Below are 20,441 nucleotides of genomic sequence, written 5' to 3' on the forward strand. Positions count from 1 at the left end.
GTGCAGTGCAGGTCCAGGTGTGACCTGTGCAGACTGCTGGCCACAAGAGTGATTCAGATTTGTCCTGGCGTGGGGGAGGGCAGTGTGGACACAGAAACTGCAGAGGTGTCTGAGGACTTCATCAGCAGTTTGCTGCTGCCGCAGCACCCAAGCAGGATTCCTTTTGCTTGTAGATCATTTCTAATTGTGTTTTCACCAGAAGCCTTAGTCCCATGGCAACTGAGGGCAAAAACACCTGCTCCTTCATTAAGAAGAAAAGGAAATAGCATGAGAAATACTCATTTGCAAACAATAGAAACAAATTTAACTCATATATATTATCACCATTCAACCAAAACCACTGTTCAAGAAGATAGCAGAAGAAAGGAGGGCATGCAAGATGTGCTTTTTAATCACAAACCTTTATTCAGTAGTCTCATAGTAAGATGCATCTTCTAAAACAAAAATATTTAGACACCAGTGTGAAAAATAAGTAGCTGACGAATATGCAATATGGATCCAATGCTTTTACCAAAGGGACTTGAGCCTTTAGCTTCTAACTGCCCAGAGCCCCATGGACAGAGATGGAGTTGCCAAGATCTAGGCCAAGGACTCGTTGCCAGTTGCCAGCACTGCACCCTTCCCCAGGATTCTGGGTGGTCAGTATGAATGTTCTCCCCTGGAGACCTCCACCTTGAATCTTACATACCCTCTCCTTTTTTTTTTTTTTTTTTTTTTTTTTTTTTTTTTTTATTGATAATTCCATATGTGTATTTAGTGGATAAGGAGCAAATGTAGCTAGCATTTCCATCTCCTTAGGCATTTTGAAATTTGATTAACACTAAAGAACTACACATGCTTATGGGACTCAGAGTAATATTGCAAAGAATATGGATAGGGTGATTTTTTTTTTTTTACTTGGTATTTATTTATTTATTTATTTTAATTATTTATTATTTAACTTCAGTAATTACATTGTATTATGTGACACAGTTACATAGATACTTGGGTTCTCCCCACCCCTCCCCAAACCCTCCCACCATGGTGGATTCCTCCACCTTATTGCATAACCACAGCTCAAGTTCAGTTGAGATTTCCCCATTGCAAGCGTATACCAAACATAGAGTCCAGCATCTTATTGTCCCGTCAAGTTCAACGGTTTCTTAGGTATACCCTCTCTGGTCTGATGACAGAGCCAGCAGAGTATCATCCCAGTCAATTGAAAGCTCCAACATACCATCAGCAAAAATTTACATCATTATGGAATTAATTGACATAGTAATGAGTAACCAATATGTTAAAAGTAAATGCGGGTTCCCAGCCACCTTCTGTGACCACCTCACCTATACTTCAATTTTAGTTTATACACAACATATAACATTCAAAACATAACATGTTATACATAACATCATATCATCTTAAATTAAGGCAAACATGTGGTATTTAACCTTTTGGGATTGGCTCGAAGCAGAGAAAAGATCACATACCGGGGAAAACCAATCAGGATCACGGCTGACTTTTCTGAAGAGACCTTACAAGCAAGAAGAGAATGGACAAAGATCTTCCAAATCCTGAATCAGAACAACTGTCAACCAAGAATATTGTACCCAGCAAAGATCTCATTCGTATTTGAGAACGAAATCAAATACTTCCACAGCAAAGAGAAATTAGAAGAATATGCCAGCACAAAACCAGCTCTACAAAATCTCCTTAGAAATGCACTAATTCCAGAAAAAAAGGAGGTGAATCATAAGCAAAGATGGCAAACAGGAAGGTCTCCCCACTAAAGTCCACACAAGGAAGGGCAATAACACAGATATCAACACCCACAAAAACAAGTATGGCAGGGCAAAATCACAACCTCTCAATTTTAACTCTCAACACAAATGGCCTGAACTCACCAATCAAAAGGCATAGATTAACAGAATGGATTATCAAACAGCACCCAACTATCTGTTGCCTACAAGAGACACATCTAACCAGAAGAGATTCAAAGAAGCTGAAAGTGAAAGGTTGGAAACAGATATTTCATGCCAATGGACGAGAAAAAAAGGCTGGGGTAGCTGTCTTAATTTCAGATGATGTGGACTTCAATCTGACACACATCAAAAAGGACAGGGAAGGACATTATATATTGGTGAAGGGACTGATCCATCAGGAAGTAATTACCATTGTGAACATATATGCACCAAATTCAAACGCACCTAGCTACGTGAAGCAATTACTCACGGACTTAAGGGGAGACATAGATATGCACACAATAATAGTGGGTGATCTTAACACCCCACTAACAACTATAGACAGATCAACAAAACAAAAACTCAACAAAGAAACAACAGAACTCATACAAACAATAGAACAACTGGACTTGGTTGACATTTATAGAATTTTTTACCCTAAGGCCACAGATTATACATTTTTTTCAGCAGTACATGGCACCTTCTCCAGGATCGACCACATGATAGGACACAAAGCAAACCTAAATAACTTCAAAAAGATAGGAATCATACCATGTACCCTCTCAGACCACCACGGAATGAAGCTGGAAATCAGCAATTCAAAATGCCCCAGGAAATACAGAAACTCTTGGAGGCTGAACAATATGCTACTAAACGAACAATGGATCAGAGAAGAAATTAAAGATGAGATCAAAAAATTTATGGAAACCAATGAAAACTCTGACACAACATTCCAAAATTTGTGGGACACTGCCAAAGCAGTGCTACGGGGTAAACTCATCGCAATTGGAGCTCATGTCAAGGCCCAAGAGAGGCGCCAAATACAGGAACTAAACACACACCTCCAGGAACTGGAAAAACAACAGCAGAAGAGCCCCACACACAATAGGAAACAAGAAATCATCAAAACAAGGGAGGAAATCAACCAGATAGAAATAAAAAAAACCATACACAAAATCAATGAATCAAAAAGCTGGTTTTTTGAGAAGATAAACAAGATAGACACTCCACTGGCCCGACTGACAAAGAAAAAACAAGAGAAGGCAAGAATTAACAGCATCAAAGATGAAAAAGGCAACATAACAACAGACACCGCATCCATTAAGGCCATAATCAGAAATTACTACAAAGCACTGTACTCCAACAAATCAGAAGATCACCAAGAAATGGAAAAGTTCTTAGACTTCTACCACTTGCCAAAACTTAGCCCAGAGGCAACAAACGACCTGAACAAACCCATAACTGAAGTAGAGATTGAATCAGTGATTAAAGACCTCCCAACAAGGAAAAGCCCAGGCCCAGACGGCTTCACTCCAGAATTCTACAAAACATTCCGAACAGAGCTGACCCCAATCCTCTACAAACTCTTCAAAACAATAGAAAAAGAGGCAACCCTTCCAAACTCATTCTATGAAGCCAACATTACCTTAATCCCAAAACCAGACAGAGAACTAACAGAGAAGGAAAACTACAGACCTATCTCTTTGATGAACATTGATGCTAAGATTCTCAACAAAATCCTAGCCAACAGAATTCAAAAACACATCAGACAGATCATTCATCCAGATCAAGTAGGATTCATCCCTGGAATGCAGGGAGGGTTCAACATTCGAAAATCTATAAATGTGATATACCACATCCAAAAACTGAAAAACAAGAATCACATGATAGTATCAATAGATGCGGAAAAAGCTTTCGACAAAATCCAACATCACTTCCTACTAAAAACCCTAATCAAGGTAGGCATAGATGGAAAAATCCACAACATAATTAAAGCAATATATGAAAAACCCAACGCCAGCATCATACTGAATGGAGAAAAGCTGGAACCCTTCCCACTGAGATCTGGAACAAGACAGGGATGTCCACTTTCTCCACTACTATTCAACATAGTCCTAGAGGTACTCGCTGAGGCCATAAGACAAGAAAAAGAAATCAGAGGAATCCAAATGGGAAACGAAGAAGTCAAGCTCTCACTATACGCAGATGATATGATTCTTTATGTAGAAGAGCCAAGAGACTCAATACAGAGACTGCTAGAACTTGTACGAGAGTTTGGTAGAGTGGCAGGGTACAAAATTAATGAACAAAAATCAACAGCCATAGTGTATGCGAACAGCCCCAAGATGGAAAAAGACTTAACCAGCAAGATACCATTCAAAATAACAGAGAAAAGTATGAAATATCTGGGAATAAATCTAACCAAAAATGTAGAAGACTTATTTGAAGAAAACTACAATCTGCTTAAAAAAGAAATTGAACAAGACCTCAAAAGATGGAGTAATATCCCATACCCTCTCCTTTTCTACTGATGCAAAGTAAATAAGACAGAAGAAGAATTGAGACCCAGTTAGCAAATGCCATCTAGGAGGGAGTGACCTCCATAATAATGTCTGTCCGGGTCACCTTCTGGAGGCCCTAAGAATGGTCTGGATTATACAGTCCCAACAGGAAAATCAGGCACCATTGCTCAATAGCCAGGATCCAACAGCAGCACTGCTGACTCAAAGGCAAAGGGAGGCATGCATAACTGGGCACTAAGTCCTCTGGCTACACATTATGGGACATGAGAATAAACAAACAACAAACAAAACAAAACAGGGGTTTTGTTTGAGAGAGAAGGTCAAAAAAGAAAACATAATTTATCAAAATCCATGGTACAGATTAAAAGCAGGCATGAATTTAGGTGTTTTGGAAGCTGTAGGAATAGGAATTTCCTAGAGGTTGAAGAAAGACTAGCTTGAAACCTGCAAGTACTCCTGGTTGCCACAGCATGGCTCCTCTGAAAGAAAAGCCTTACTGTCAAGGGGATGGATTCTGCCAGTTGGGGTCCAATGCCTCCAGACTTGTTTGTCTTGCATTTAGAAGAAAAAGAGGATTTTCTTTTGTTTTCTTTCTTTACTATTGATCACATTCTCACTTCCTTTTTAAGACCTATTTTATTTAGTTGAAAAAGTTATGGGGATGGGGGATGGAAGGAACGGACTGGCCTCCATTGGGTCAATACTCATGTAGCCACCACAACAGGGCTGGGCCAGCCTCACCCGGGGAGCCAGGAACTCTGAAGTCTCCTGCAGGGACAACAGGGGCCCAGGCACTTGGGATGTTTTCCATTGCTCTCCCAGGCGCATTAGCAGGGAGCCAGCTGAGCAGCAGTGCAGCCAAGACTCAACCCACCCTCTGGCCGGACATGGCAGCCGTCACAGGTGGTGGTTGTTAGCTTGCTACAACACAATGTTTACTTCACCCTCCACTTGCTTCACAGCATGGGTGTGGAAGACCTTGAGAGTCAGCGAGAAACAAACTCACTGAGAGAAAGCAGAAGTGTTGATTTGAAAGGCGAAGAGGGCACAGCAAGGGACAGGGACACCCTGGGGCTCATCTAGCTTGGGACATCAAGGCTTCCTCAGATGAATGTGGGACCAAGAGTGAATGAAGCTGGTCTGAGATGTAGACTTAGGAGGAGAGGAGAATGCACCTTGCTGATGGCTGTGTTGGCCTGGTGGAATATAGGATGTGGCACAGTGATTATTGTGCCGTGATTCTTTGAGGACTGAGTTTCAAAAGAAGGAAGTCAAAGAAGCAAGAGGGGCAGGGGAGGAAGTTAAAGCAAACCTGTATTTGTGGAAGAGTTCTCGCCTTACCTGCTTGTCACAGGAAGCTTGGGGGAGGAATCGCGCCACAGTTACTGTACCAGGAGGCTAGAGGCTGTGTCCCTTATCACCTTGTTCCTGGCTTCAGGCTCTCTCTGTGGGGCAGGTGGGCATGTCCGAGAATGCCTAGGCCAAGCAGCTCCCATCACCCGGGACCAATCCCCTGGAGAAAGGTGAAGATGGGAGTTCTTTTGACCCACTGCCAACAGCAGCTGAGCTCTGGTGCTCAGGAGATCGTTTATACCACATGTACACCCTCTCCTAGCCTATGCATTCATCAAGGCATGCCACTGTGACATTGGGCTGGATGGGATTGTGGGATAAATCTGGGGGAGGGGAAGGGTGTGACAGGAGGGTCATTACGTTCAAGTTGTACATTTTGTTATGAGGCGTAGGTCAGAGTAAACCCTGATTGGGCACCAGCTCTAATTCCCTTTTTGTTTGTTTGTTTGTTTGTGTTTCTTGAATTCAAGCCCAGTCTGTGTTGTTGAATGCCCGCAATGGCTAAGGCAGAGGGTCCATCACTCAACCAGGACTTGAACGACTTAAAAATGTCAGCCTCTGCCTTGGATTTTAAGAGTTCATAATCTGGCTGAAAACAGGTAGAAGAATGGGAGAAATTGAGGAAGGAGATAGAGCAGGGAGAGAGGGGGAATGAAGAAAGGAAGGAAGATTTTTTTAATTTGTTTATTATTTTTACTTCATTAATTACATTGTATTATGTGACACAGTTTCATAGGTACTTGGGTTCTCCCCACCCCTCCCCAATCCCTCCCACCATGGTGGATTCCTCCACCTTGTTGCATAACCACAGTTCAAGTTCAGTTGAGATTCCCCCATTGCAAGCATATACCAAACATAGAGTCCAGCATCTCATTGTCCAGTCAAATTCAACGGGGAAGGAAGATTTTTAAGCATCACACAAATCAAAACTCAGCTGTCATCCCAAGAGCGGTTTGGACTAAGCACTCGGGCGCTTGAAAGCAGAAGTACACGTGGCATCCACACACAGTGCAGTCCTTGTTGTCTCCCTAGAATGCTTTGCTTCCCTGTCTCGTTACTCCACACACTTACCTTCCTCAGCTGCACTCACTGTTCTCACTGGCCCTGTGTTTGCTGTTGTATTTACAGAGGTCAAAGACTACGAGCCTCCATTTGGTTCCAAGGTGCGGGAGCACCCCTGTGTGGAGAGCATGAAGGACAACGTGTTGAGAGATCGAGGCCGACCAGAAATTCCCAGCTTCTGGCTCAACCACCAGGTAAGCAATGGCTGGTACACAGGGATCTGGTGCTCTTGGCTCAGTAAAGCACTCTAGGGAGTACCTAGCACGGCTGTGGCAGTAGCCAGGACGGTTGGGAGTGGAGCAGCGGAGACTGACACACTGTCTAGGGGAGCAGCTGACGTCACATGCAAACCCTGTCCCATGTTACAAAATTGTGTACAGTCCTCACCAGCTGTTGCAATAGCCTCTCTGGAAGGAGATTCCGGGAGAAGGAACTTCAAGTTCCAGGCAGGTCCCTGCGTGTTCTGTGGTCATGGACAGTTTTGTTTATAATGAAAATCAGTGAAGTGGATGACCCTCTTATTTACCCAAAGTTCCAGCTAGCAGGACTAGGCCACGTTCAAAGAGGACTCATCAAGAACTATGTGAATGTTGTTTGTCACATTTTGCAAACAAGCCCCTTTGCTTTGGGGTGGAAAAAAAAATGTTTTTCTTTGCAGCCTTGGCTGTTCCATCAGGGCCTCTCCATCAGGAGTTTATGTTTTATCCTCTCTGGGTTCCAAGTGTTTCCCTGTAGGAATCTTCAGCTCTGGAAGGAAGTTCTTAGCAATTGCAAAAGGAGCAGGGTTTTTCAGGCAGCTGGACAGGGACGTGAGTGCGGCATGCAGCGGGCTGTGGGCAGGTGTGTGCAGGCTGCACTCTGCACTGGGCCCAGCCTGGACTGTGGGAAATCAGAGAAAAATACCAACAGAAGAGCAGGAAGCACCCTAATAGGCAGCTCATTTTCTTTCAGCAAATGGCAGCTAAGGCTGAGCAGAGTAGGGCAGTGGCTCTAGACCCTCGCGGAGACCTAGGCCGACTTTGTGTTTGGGAGCTCTTTGGTGAGGGCAGTGGTAGTTGAGAGTGAGAGGGATTTGGCTCCGTGTCTGAAACACCCAGGGAAAAGCCCTTTTTTACACAATGAGAGAGAAGAGTGTGCACCTGTCCTCTGTGAGAAGCCTTTTCTTGCCTCTTCTGGGTGGATTTCATCATCTCTGAAGGCTAAAGCTAAGTTGTAGGTTTTGCTAAGGACAGGATAAAATCAGATAAGAAGCAGAAATAACACGTACACAGAAACAGGGAAGGCAGATGGAGCAGGAAGCCTGGTTTGGGCTAGCCTTGAGCAGGGCTGGCTTCAGGGCTTCTCCTGGGTTTCCAACAGGTCATTTCTGATTGTAAAACTACAATGTATGTTCTGCATAAATCCTGAAATCAGAAGGTGTTAGCTAGCATGTTATGTTTCTTCCAAACTCAGCTGCCTCTTCTGCTGTATAATTCTTCTAATGAAGCCATTATTCATGATGCTAAAATTCTGGGAAGAATTTGCATAACACATTTTTTCTCTTAATGAGATTTGTTGCCCTATTGATTTCAAGTTAATGCTTAATATTTAATTTAATTTACTGCCTGTAATTATAGTGCCAGAGTAAAATGAATGTTACTTGTGTACCAACAATAACACTCCACTTTTAACAGGGCCATCAATCAATACTGTCAATTAGGTGAATTAAACAATTAATTCAACACCATGAAATCATGAGGTGGGGAGAGACACATTTGTAGGTGTGTTGGGAAAGCTGTAGGTGTTAAAAGGAAAGGTGAGGGAAGTGTCAGCTCTCCAGGGAAGAGCGGAGATCCCTTGGTCCCACCATGGCCACCAGTGTGAGGAACCACTGGTGGCAGTGCTGATCCCCTAGCTGGGAAGACCGCATTCTTTTTTTTTTTTTAAGATTTATTTATTTTTTTATTGCAAAGATATACAGAGAGAGGAGGAGAGACAGAGAGGAAGATCTTCTGTCCAATGATTCACTCCCCAGCTGAGCCACAACGGGCCGGTGCACGCTGATCCGATGCCGGGAACCAGGAACCTCTTCCGGGTCTCCCATGCGGGTGCAGGGTCCCAAAGCCTTGGGCCGTCCTCAACTGCTTTCCCAGGCCACAAGCAGGGAGCTGGATGGGAAGTGGAGCTGCCGGGATTAGAACCGGCGCCCATATGGCGTCCCGGGGCGTTCAAGGCGAGGACTTTAGCCACTAGGCCACGCCGCCGGGCCTGACAGCATTCTTTTTATAGCTAACACATCAGCTGTTTAGTTTCTGTCTGTTCCCTCTGTCTCCCCCACCTCAAAAAAGGGATTTGAAGTAGTAATCAAAATATTTGCAATGCAGAGCAATATTAAGCCAGTGCTCAGCATTTCTTGAGTGGGCTCATTGGATGGGGTTTCTTGGAGCTAGGATGAACCCTATCGTATGAGTTAGAGCCACACACCTCTCACCTACTAAGACAGCAGTTTCCCTAGGATCGATTTAGTGGTAGAGAGGAATGGGGACCATCAGAGGTCATCTTGGGAAACCACTCCACAGTGGCCCTATGTCCTGTGCGTTCCAACCTGTGATGACCCACTAGCAGCATCATGAATAAATAGGCTGGCAGCTGCCCCCCTCACAGCCCCTGTGTGCACATGATGCTGGCTGGCAGAGCTCCTCCAGTACACTGCAGGGACGAGGTCAGAAGAGGGCCTTGCCACCCACCGAACCACCCCCATTCAAGTGTGCGTTGTACCTCTCTCCCACTCCAGGGCATACAGATGGTGTGTGAGACGCTGACCGAGTGCTGGGACCATGACCCAGAGGCCCGTCTCACAGCCCAGTGTGTGGCTGAACGTTTCAGCGAGTTGGAATACCTGGACAGACTCTCTGGAAGGAGCGGCTCTGAAGAGAAGATTCCCGAAGATGGCTCGCTGAACACTACCAAATAGCTCCTCCGGCAACAGATCGGGCCACATCCAAAGAGGCCACTGCTCTCGCCGAAGAACAGAAGCAGCAAGAAGCTGCTCCTGAATGGATCAAGGCTTCCTGGAAAGTCAAGGGGATCACTCCCCTCCCTGCCAGCTGGGGGAATGAGCCGATGTACAGTGGCAGGGAGCTGGTGACATGAAGCATTCTATACCTTTGGCACCGTCATAGGATAAGCTGTGTTAGCACTTCCTCAGGAAATAAGATTGATCTTATTTTTTTTACAATAGCCAATAACATTTGCACTTTATTAATGCCTGTATATAAATATGGAATAGCTATGTTTTATATATATCTATATATGTCTATATCTATATATCTATATATATCTATCTATATATATCTATATATATATATAGCCATACTCTGAAAAGAGAAAGATCAAAGATTCCCAGGAAACTGGTGGGTTGTTTCTTTTTTTTTATTTGTCTGTTTTTTGTTATATTTTGTTTTGTTTTGAGAGCTCCAGAATCGAGCGAGGAAGAAAGGGATGTGACAGCATTAGCACTTGACAATCATCCATGTGGGGCTGCCCCGCCTGTGAAGTGGGGGTCCTCACGTGGAGGGACATGCTGTGTCTCCTGGACTCACTTTGGCCCACATTACCCTTGCTTTTGCCATCATGAATGCCCCTGGCATGGGGGTTCTCTTTCATCCCTGGAGCTAAGTACGGTCGCACTGTTTGGGGAATGTGTTCCGGGGGTTCCTGTGTGCTGTTGTTTCTCCCGGAATTTGTATTTGAGCTCCAAACCCCGCTCCTGTAAGATTTGTGGAGCTCTGCTCCCATCTCTATACATTTTAATGTTTTGACCCCACACTCGCTGCCCCAGTGGTCACCTTCATAGAGTACAGAACAATCAGGGCAAGATTCCTCACCCATGAACTTGCCACTGCATCTACTAAGAAGTGTTGGTTGTGTCAATTCCCTCTCTGCCTATTCCTAGTCCCTGCTCTCAGGCTGCTGCCTTCCCTGAAAGGGACCAGCCTCCCCACCAGCACCGACCCCCAGCCAGCTACTTGCTCTGTTTAGTTTTTCACCACCCCTCCCTTGCCTTGAGTCTCCAGCTTTCTGTCCAAAGAGCCGTGGATCCCATCTTTCTGAGCTCTCGACTGCTCATACAGGCTCAGTGGAAAGGATTCCAGTAACACAATCCTACCATTCTGTGAGGACTGTGTCCTCGGGTAAGCTGAACATGGGTTTGGCTAGGCCAGCTAAAAATAAAAAAAAGGTTGAGCCACTTTTGAAATGTTTGTAGCGTCTTGCAGTTGAACCTGGATCCCAGGTAAGGATAGCTAATGGTTTCCAGGGCTCTGCAGTACACATTGTTCACAAAATGAAGTTTTGGACACATTGAAAAAAGCTGCTTTTCTTCTCGCTGTAAGCATCTATCCCCTAGACTAGGTCTTTGACCTTGTCCCTCACCAAAGACTCTTGTGAGAAATGTACATTTAGACAGTTATTCTCTGGCTACATGATAGCATTTTGTCTATCTGGATTTAAAATTTGACATTGGCCTTTGATTGGACCCAAGGGGACTTCATCACGTGGTCCCGGTTAGCCCAAGGTTCCTTTGGGTTTTTCCCTCTGCACTGAGGAGGGGAGTGCTTTCCCCATCACTGCAAGAGAGGATGGCTAGTGAGGACTTGAGTGTGGGACACTGGCATCCCACCTGCACTGAGGGAATCTGTGTGTGACCGCCTGGATGAGAACCAAGAAGGAGCTTCCATACTCCATAGGAAACTTGTTAACTCCACAAACAAGCGTGAATGCTGCGAGTAAGGATCTCTTCTGTTGTTTCTTGTGTTTAAAGCTACTTATCTTCAGCCAGATGGGGATACTAGGGAGTGACTGGGGATTGTGGAAGGTGTCATCTCATGGAGGTTTCAAGCTGCGTGAAATGGTGGGGCTCTCCATGCCCTGCTGCGTGCTGCAGTAACGCGAGGGAAGAGCCCTTAGGTTCCCCTGGCACCTAGGGGCTTGTTGGTGCCTTCCCAATAGCTGTTGCTCGTTGACCTCTAGTGGTGGATGTCTAGAATACTGGTCCATGCATGGGATCTTCCAAGATGGAAGCGCCTCCACCACTTCTGGGGCATCATCAGCTTAAACTGGAACGTGGTGTCCGATGATACTGTGGCTTGTCTTATGTTGTTTTTCTTATTCAAGAGAAAAGACCAAGGAATAACATTCTGTAGTTCCTAAAGATACTGACTTTTTTTTTTCTTTTTACTATTCTATGTAAAGGGAAAGTTTTATTCTTTTATGGAACACTTAAGCCATGCTCATGTATTAAAATAGGAATGTGAATGCTATATACTCTTTCATATCAGAAGTCTTGAGCACTTATTTTCAGCCTATGCATTGTTTGTCCTTTATATCCATAAAAATGTTTATTAGATTGAATAAAGCAAAAAGACTCAGGTGAACTTCCTGCCTCCCATTCCTGTTCCTTCTGGTTCACACATTTGCCTCACCGCATTGCTTTCCAGCGTGTACACAAAACATCCCTAAACCAACCCTCCCCAGCTTTTCCATATTGATAATTTTTGTCAACTGACAGCCTCTCCTCTCTAAAAAAAAAAAAATACAAGTAAAATTCACTAATAACGAGAAGCGGCCACTGCTGGTGGTCTGTGCCTTGTCATGGTGACCTGACCTGATGTCCCTTTGTGTGCCACTGTGACATCTCCCTCCTGACCCACGGATGGTTCCTTCCATTGGCACAGCAGAGGCTGCAGCTAAGAGATTGTGCCTGTTGCTTTTATCCTTTCTGTCCTTTCGATGGCCAGACCATGAGCTGTGTTGCTGACACCTGTCACTGGCTGCGCTTCTTGCTTCTTCCTTCCCACCCGGCACCTGGACTTCATGAAGTGTTTTAATCAGCTCAGCTGAAGGACGAGATGAATTTACCTTGGAGAGCTGGCTTGAGGCCATTGCTCCTGTGAAAGAAAAAGTGGATGAGATTTTCTTTCTGAGCCTCATGTTGCTATAGAATGTGAGCAATTTTGTCGCTTCTTTCAAGTCAGGAGTTGGGTTCTGAAGACATAAGTTCCAGGCCAGAGTTGTGAGCAATGGATTAAGCCCCTGCATGAAAGTCTAGCCTCCTCCAAAACTGCTCTGAGTGCAAGCTGTTCCACACGTCCAACTCATCCTTCTGTTGATGTATCTGGGAAAACAGGTGGTGTCCCAAGTGCTTGGGCTCCTACTACTCTGTGTTGTTGATCTTGTTTTTCAAAGATGTTTTTTTTTTAAATTTAATATTGGAATGTCAGAATTACAGAGAGAAGGTCTTTTGTCCACTGGTTCACTCTCCAAGTGGCTGCAATGGCCAGAGTTGAGCCAATCTGAAGCTAGAAGCCAGGAGCTCTTCCAGGTCTCCCATGCAGGTGCAGAGTCCCAAGACTTTGGGCCGTACTCCACTGCTTTCCCAGGCCACACGCAGGGAGCTGGATGGGAAGCGGGGCCGCCAGCAGAAGAACCGGTGCCCATACGGGATCCTGGCGCAAAGAAGGCAAGGACTTTAGCCACTAGACTTCTGCTGTGGGCCCAGTCTCCTACTCCTCTTAAGACAGACCCAGATGGAATTTCTGTCTTCCGGCTTCAGGCTGGCCAGCTCTGTCTGTTACAGCCATTTGGTGAGCGAATCAGCCAACAGAATATCTGTATCACTCTCTTTTTCTTCCATTTGCCTTTCAAATAAATAAAGGAAATTGAGGTCTGGAATTGTGGCATAGTGTCTGCAACACTGGCATCCCATATGGATACCATTTTGAGCCCCCACTGCTCTGCTTCCAGTCCAGTTCCCTTCTAACACACACACACACACACACACACACACACACACACACACATGGGAAAACAGCAGAGAACAGCTGCAGCCATGTGGGAAACCTGAAATAAGCTCCTGGCCTCTAGCTTAAGTGTGACCCAACCACAATCATTGCATTTAGGTCATGAGCCAGCAAATGGGAGATCTATCTTTCTCTCCATGACTCTGCCTGTCAACTAAATAAATGTTTAAAAGCAGATAAATTAAAAAAAATTTTTTTTTTTTTAGTTTTTTTTTTTTTTTTTAATTTTATTTTTACTTCATTAATTACATTGTATTATGTGACACAGTTTCATAGGTACTGGGATTCTCCCCACCCCTCCCCAAACCCTCCCACCATGGTGGATTCCTCCACCTTGTTGCATAACCACAGCTCAAGTTCAGTTGAGATTCCCCCATTGCAAGCATATACCAAACATAGAGTCCAGCATCTTATTGTCTAGTCAAGTTCAACGGCTTCTTAGGTATACCCTCTCTGGTCTGAAGACAGAGCCAGCAGAGTATCATCCCAGTCAATTGAAAGCTCCAACATACCATCAGCAAAAATTTACATCATTATGGAATTAATTGACATAGTAATGAGTAACCAATATGTTAAAAGTAAATGCGAGTTCCCAGCCACCTTCTGTGACCACCTCATTGACATTTCAATTTTGGTTTATACACAACATATAACATTCATAACATAACTTGTTATACATAACATCATATCAAATTAAGGCAAACATGTGGTATTTAACTTTTTGGGATTGGCTCATTTCCCTTAGCATTATGGTTTCCAGTTTGGCCCATTTGGCCACAAAGAACTGCATTTTGTTTTTTTTAATAGCTGAGTAGTATTCCATGGAGTAGATGAACCATAGCTTTCTTATCCAATCCTCTGTTGATGGGCATTTTGGCTGCTTCCATGTTTTTGCAATTACTGATTGTGCTGCTATGAACATAGGAGTGCATGTTGGTTTCTCATAAAACAATTGTTCTGGATAAAAAAAATTTTAAGAAGAAATAAAAGGTGTTTTTTTAAGTCAAAAAGGTAAGATCCTATGTAATTGATGTAATAGTGCCTGCATCAGGGTGTCTTCACCTTGGCACCGCTGACATGTTATGTTGGCTAATACTCTCAGCAGCAGGGAGTGAGCCTGTGCATTGCAGGATATTTGTTACCTCCATGGTTGATAAAAACTAAATGCTAGTAACATCCATTTCCCAGCACTGACAACCAAATGTGTCTCCAGACATTACCCATGTCTCCCGAGGCCTGTCGAGTCATTGAGCTAGATGAAGTGTCTTACAGTAGCCCTCCTATCCAGCTGCTGCGTGACTAGTAGCAGATGAGGGATTACCTGCTCCTCCACTTGCCAGCTGTGTGAACTGTTCCCACTGTCTAACCTTTCTAGACCTCCCTTCATCAAGTGTCAAGTGGGATTTGCCAAGCTCCACCCTCTATCAGACACTGTTATGGCAAGAAGTACACACGAGGCTTAGGGAGTCTTATGCTTGGGAAACCTTCAGTACATGTTGGCCATTGCTAGGTAGATTATGTTTATGAGGGGCTGGCTTTGTAGAAGTGATCCCAACACATAGAAAGAATACAGAGAGCACATGGCGCACATGCGTTCTACAGGCATGTAGAAAGGGTCTCCCTCGTGTGAGCATTGTGTGAGGGGAGCACTCATTCCCTGAGCCGCTGCTGTGTCCATATATGTAATCCTCCATCAGCTGCGTAACAGTGGACACATTCAGATCATTCAGTAGGGGATATCTGCGAGGCTCTCACAGGAGAGGCTAGGGATCTCATCCAGTGTAAAACCAAGCTTCAGCCATCGGGATTTGGAAAAATGAGAACGCTCAGTTCTTTGCTTTGCCTTACACCCTGGGAGGGCTGGCCAGCCCCTGATGACGTGTTGGCTCCCTCTGTATGTGGTCACTGTCTTCCGCTCTCTCTCTGCCCTTGGATCTGTTGGCTGACTGAGGCAAGGAAGATGTTCTCTCTGTTATCCGACTTGCTCCCCACTCAACTGAGAGGTCATAACATAAAATGTTCACCAAGGGGCCTGACGTGGTAGTCTAGTGGCTGAAGTCCTAGCCTTGCATGTCCAGGATCCCATAAAGGTGCTGGTTCATATTCCAGCTGCTCCACTTCCCATCCAGCTCCCTGCGTGTGGCCTGAGAAAGCAGTGGAGGAGAGCCCAAAGCCTTGGGACCCTGTAACTGCATGGGAGACCCAGAAAGGATTCCTGGATGCTAGCTTTGGACTGGCTCAGCTCTGGCCATTGTGGCCACTTGGGGAATGAACCATTGGATGGAAGATCTTCCTCTCTGGCTATCCGTCACTCTGTAAATCTGACTTTCCAATAAAAATTTTAAAAAAGCTTGCTGGGAGCAGAAGCAACCGGAAGGTGAACAGGTGCAGAACATGGTTCCCAGTATGTGAAAGATGCCCTGACATCTGAGATGATTTCAGATGGTTCCAAAGTTCAAAAGCAGTGTTTCAGAAGATCCGTTTTGATAGTGACATGTATTAGAGCGATGATAAACATGTTCAGCCAGGGCTTTTACAAACAGTATTGCTTGAAATACAACTGAGTCAAACACGGCATTGGTTTTTAAAGCACATTAGGTAGACAATTGTACGTACAGCAGGGGATGTGAGCATGAGCCATTGAAGTCAGGGTATTCCATCTGAATAGGAAGCACATGTATACTAGTTGCCAACATCTGTAGGGCACTCCGTATGCATCCTGTGCTATTCTCTCAGTTTTGCCTTTCTTTGTTTTTTTTTTTAAGGTTTATTTTATTTTTATTGGAAAGTCAGATATACAGAGAGGAGGAAAGACAGACAGAAAGATCTTCCGTCCATTGATTTCATTCCCTAAGCAGCCACAATGGCAGAAGCTGGCGCCCATATGGGATCCTGGCACATGCAAGATGAGGACGTTAGCCACTAGGCTACCACGGCAGGCCAGGGTTTTGCCTTTATTCACACAGCACTCCTGAGGTGGTGTCACCTCCATTTTTAAGTGAAGAACTTGACGCAAAGTGTGAGATTTTCTTAAAGGTCCCAGCACTTGCAGGCTTTAGCAGCAGGGTTTGAACCGAGGCTGTCCAACTCCAAAATTCACTCTTCAGGCCTTGAACAGGAGATAAAGTTGCAGCAAGAGGGAGCAGTGTGGGGCCTCAGCCTAGTTTAGGGTGCTGATGGAAGAAAGCAAACACACAGCCTGGAAGAAGACGCAGTTAGCTCTAGAGGGGAGAAAGGTGACCACAGGAGAGCCCAGGAAGAAAAAGCCTTTTCTCAAACACCCAAGGCCTCTGGGCTCAGGCCCAAAAGCATCCGCCAAAACAGAAGCCAAGGTCTTCGGGTGGCCTCATTGCCCTCACCGTAGCCTGCTTTGCTGGCGCTATTTCAGTTCCTGCTACTGCAAGGTCAGGAGCATTCCCAGTTAGTCTCCAAGTGCCTTCGGCAAGGGCTCCCTCCCTTGCACCCTTCAGCATCTTCTCAATGCAGATTTCTCTTTGTGCCCAGGAGTTTCCGTTTAGTGGCAGCTGTTTTTGTTTTGAGTGCTCTATGCTAATACTCCGTTCCTGAGGGAAATCTTTTCCAGAGGTGACAAGGAAGTTTTCATTTTAACCAGGGTATCTATCCATTGTCACCAAAGCCACTCGTGACAGGTGGCATCTGCTTGTTCTGTTTATCTTTCTTCAGAAAGAGGCTGCCTAATCATTGCTTATCACATTTCTAATTAGTTTCTTTTTTTTAAACTCACATAATTATAGCTGTATACTTGTGGATTTGGGAGCATGCCTTTCAGGCCTTCTTTGCAAACTATGCTCATCAAGATTATAAACTTGCCCACATTTCGCGGTCTGCCAATCAGCCTCACAGAGTGATTTAATTCTAATAGACCTCCTGATCTTCAGTATTTAAAAAAACTTGTTAATAGCCTTCCTATTCTAATTAAGCTAAAATTGCATACACTGAAATGCTTACTCTCCTGCTTTTTCTTGAACACTTCCTATTTCCTCTCCCCCACACACCCTATTGATCCTTAAACATCTTTTATGCTTGTAGCTTCTACCAGCAGAGTGCTTCTGGAATTGTCCTCAAAGTCTTCCCTCGGTTCATGTCTACCATGATGGAGAGCTGGATAAAATGGCTGTAGCCCTGGGACCATGGGATCTTCAAAATATTCTTGCAGAATTGACTAGTCATAATGCAAGGTTAAAATTGGAACATTTGTCTAGAAGCAAATGCCCTTGGTTCAAATCCCAGATCTGCCATTTAACTGTGTTAACTTTTGTAAGTCTCACTTGCTTTTCTTGCTTTCTTCATGAAGAGGCTGGGAATAAGTATAGGACCCACTTGGCAGAGTTGTAAGGGAATTGAGATACTTTAAAAATTTAGTTGGAGCAAGTATTGGGGTGGTGTGTATCAGACCACTTTCTGCAACACCAGCATCCCATGTGGGTGCCAATCTGTGCTGCAGCTGCTTGGTTTTCAGTCCAGTTCCCTGATAACTTGTGTGCATCTGCTAAGACTCCTTTTTCTAAGGAAGTTTGCATTTATAAGTTGTAGAAATTAAGAAATACACATGCTTCTTTGGGGGCCAACATACAACTCCCTGTAAAGTTTTAGCCAATTCTTCTGGTAAGAATTTTTCAAAGTTATAAATATCCCAAACTCAGTCTCTTAATCATCTGAGACCTTCCTGGAGATGAGAGATGACTCTGACAGTTCAGAAGTTTTATGTGGGTGCGTTATCTATGTTAATGGGAAATAATTGTAATCTTGTGACTCTGTCATAAAACACCACCTAAGGATCACTGTTTTTCCTTGATGACTTCATATACATTATATGCAGCTATCATTTTTCTAGTAGCAATTATGTTTTGAAGCTAGAATGTTTTGTAGCTAGAATGCAAGGAGTAAGGGAGTTTTGGTTCTCTATTGTCAATGCCCGTTGTTCCTGTCTGCTGGGTTTATTCTAACCTGCTTCCTCTCTGTTTCTTTGTTGGGGGCTTGATATTGTCGCAAAAGCCTGTGAGCCACAAGTGCAGACCTGCAACCTGATGAATGGTGGATTCCTCCGTTAATACTCCTGGATATCCAAAATCCTGCCTGGAAGCCTTCAGCAGGTGTCCCAGCTCCTGAGACACCACAACACTCATTCCCTCTAATCCTGGGATTCTTCACCCTCTGTGTTTATTTTGGCCAGGCTCTACTTCTGTTTTTTTTTTTTTTTTCTCAATAGATAGGTGTCACCTTAGCACTTGAATCATTAGCATGAATCATTAGCAGCCAAATAGCTAACTCACTTCATCCGTGAACCTTCCCTGGAGAAGGAGATATTTACATCCCATTTTTCTAGTTCTTCAAAGAAAGGGAGTGGGAATGGAGGACCAAATGATGATCTTTTCCACAATATGACTATATGTTCCTGTCTTGCTGTGAAAGAATCCATCAGACTTCTTTATATGCATTGCATATTGCCCTGTATGACTAAGGTGGTCACAGTACCTTCTGATAGTCTTCTTGAGCTCATGTCTAACTACTTTTTGAACCTCCTGGATTCAGAGCGGAGGACACGGAAGAAATACTGAAAAGAGAGCAACAGCATGAATTTGATGTTTATTGTCAGGATAGTACAAGTTCGCAATCCCTTGTGTGCTGTATTACATCCAATGACTCAGAAAATATAAATAAAATGTGTAGCTCATTTGGTTTCTAAACATGACTTGAACTGATCTGAGCCTACATACAGTTTTATTTATCTCATTTAGAAAGAATATTTATGTATTATGTGGCAAAAATGTCAGCATGGTTGAGTATGAAAGTGTCAATTACTCCCTGCTGTAAGCTATCACATACTGTATACATCACATTATCTTTTCAATAGTGTTCTAGAATTAAATATTTACCAGCCAATGTGTTTGTGTACACACACACACACACACATGCACACACAGACACACACAAACGTGTGCATGCCAGACATATGTTGAACTGGCAAACTTCTTTTCATATGACCATTCAAAGGTGGAAACAATAATTTTCCCTCCACACTTCTGTGTTCTCAGCTAGGGTCCTGACAAGAGAGAGAAAGATTAATAAAATAAAAACAAGCACGTTTGTTAACATGTGTGCCTCGTATATACATGGGAGATTCTTGGGGTGAAGGGATTGTGATAAATCTAAGACACAGGCTTAGCAATCAGGCTTAAAAACCATCTTCAACGGGAGACGAGATAGAAATGCATGAGGATGGTCAGACGGGGGGCAAGCAGGAGTCAGTTTCTTTGAGCAGGTTTAGCGCAGTGCCTTCTCCACCAGGAGCCACTGCTGGTTTGTGCACTCTTCTCCTAGCCCATAGCAGAACACCCTTATAATTGGGGATTTCCTTTGTAAAGATGATGTTCTGTTGGAAAAGGAAGATTCCTTCTTTGTTTACAGAATTCCTCCCACATCTATTTCTCAAAATGATCCTCCTGTTCAAGAAACAGATTTGGGTCTAGTGAATTCTGGCTTCCCACAGTCATATCTTTCTTGTAATATAGCTTGGTCTCTTGCAGTTAAATTGGGGTGGCATATTCTGGTATCCTGTGTGGTGAAAATAGGACAGACCTTTTTAAGTAATCCATATCTGTACTTCCAAATACCAGAATCCAGCAAGTGAATTTAAAGCAAAGAGGAACAAGGCTAACAACCACTTTTAACGTTGACTTAGTTTCATCTACTTGGAAAGCAGAACAAGAAATGGGACAGAGAGAGAGAGAGAGAGAGAGAGAACAGCAAAGAGAATGATCTTCCAAATGTCTGTTCAGTTCTTAAGTACCCACAAAGACCAGCACTGTGTTACAGTAAAACCAGGTACCTACAACTGCATCCAGAGCTCTCACATCCATAGCAGCAGCTATAGCACTTGAACCATTCTGTTTCCTCCCAGGATGCATTAGCAGGAAGTTGGACTA

The 20,441-nt window shown here is 44.1% G+C and overlaps 1 protein-coding gene across 2 annotated transcripts in view; it reads left to right on the forward strand.

Moving 5' to 3' along the window:
* Positions 1-12,069, forward strand: part of TGFBR2 (transforming growth factor beta receptor 2) — a 78,000-nt gene extending 65,931 nt beyond the window's left edge. For both annotated transcript variants that reach the window (XM_004588259.2, XM_004588260.2), the window contains 2 exons: positions 6,722-6,849; positions 9,429-12,069. In XM_004588259.2, coding sequence (XP_004588316.2) covers positions 6,722-6,849; positions 9,429-9,608 — 308 coding nt within the window. In that variant the 3' untranslated portion in view covers positions 9,609-12,069. The remainder of the gene's footprint in view (positions 1-6,721; positions 6,850-9,428) is intronic.
* Positions 12,070-20,441: the final 8,372 nt, after the last annotated feature.

This window comes from Ochotona princeps, chromosome 30 (genome assembly GCF_030435755.1).
Source record: "Ochotona princeps isolate mOchPri1 chromosome 30, mOchPri1.hap1, whole genome shotgun sequence".
In the NCBI taxonomy this organism is placed as follows: Eukaryota; Metazoa; Chordata; class Mammalia; order Lagomorpha; family Ochotonidae; genus Ochotona; species Ochotona princeps.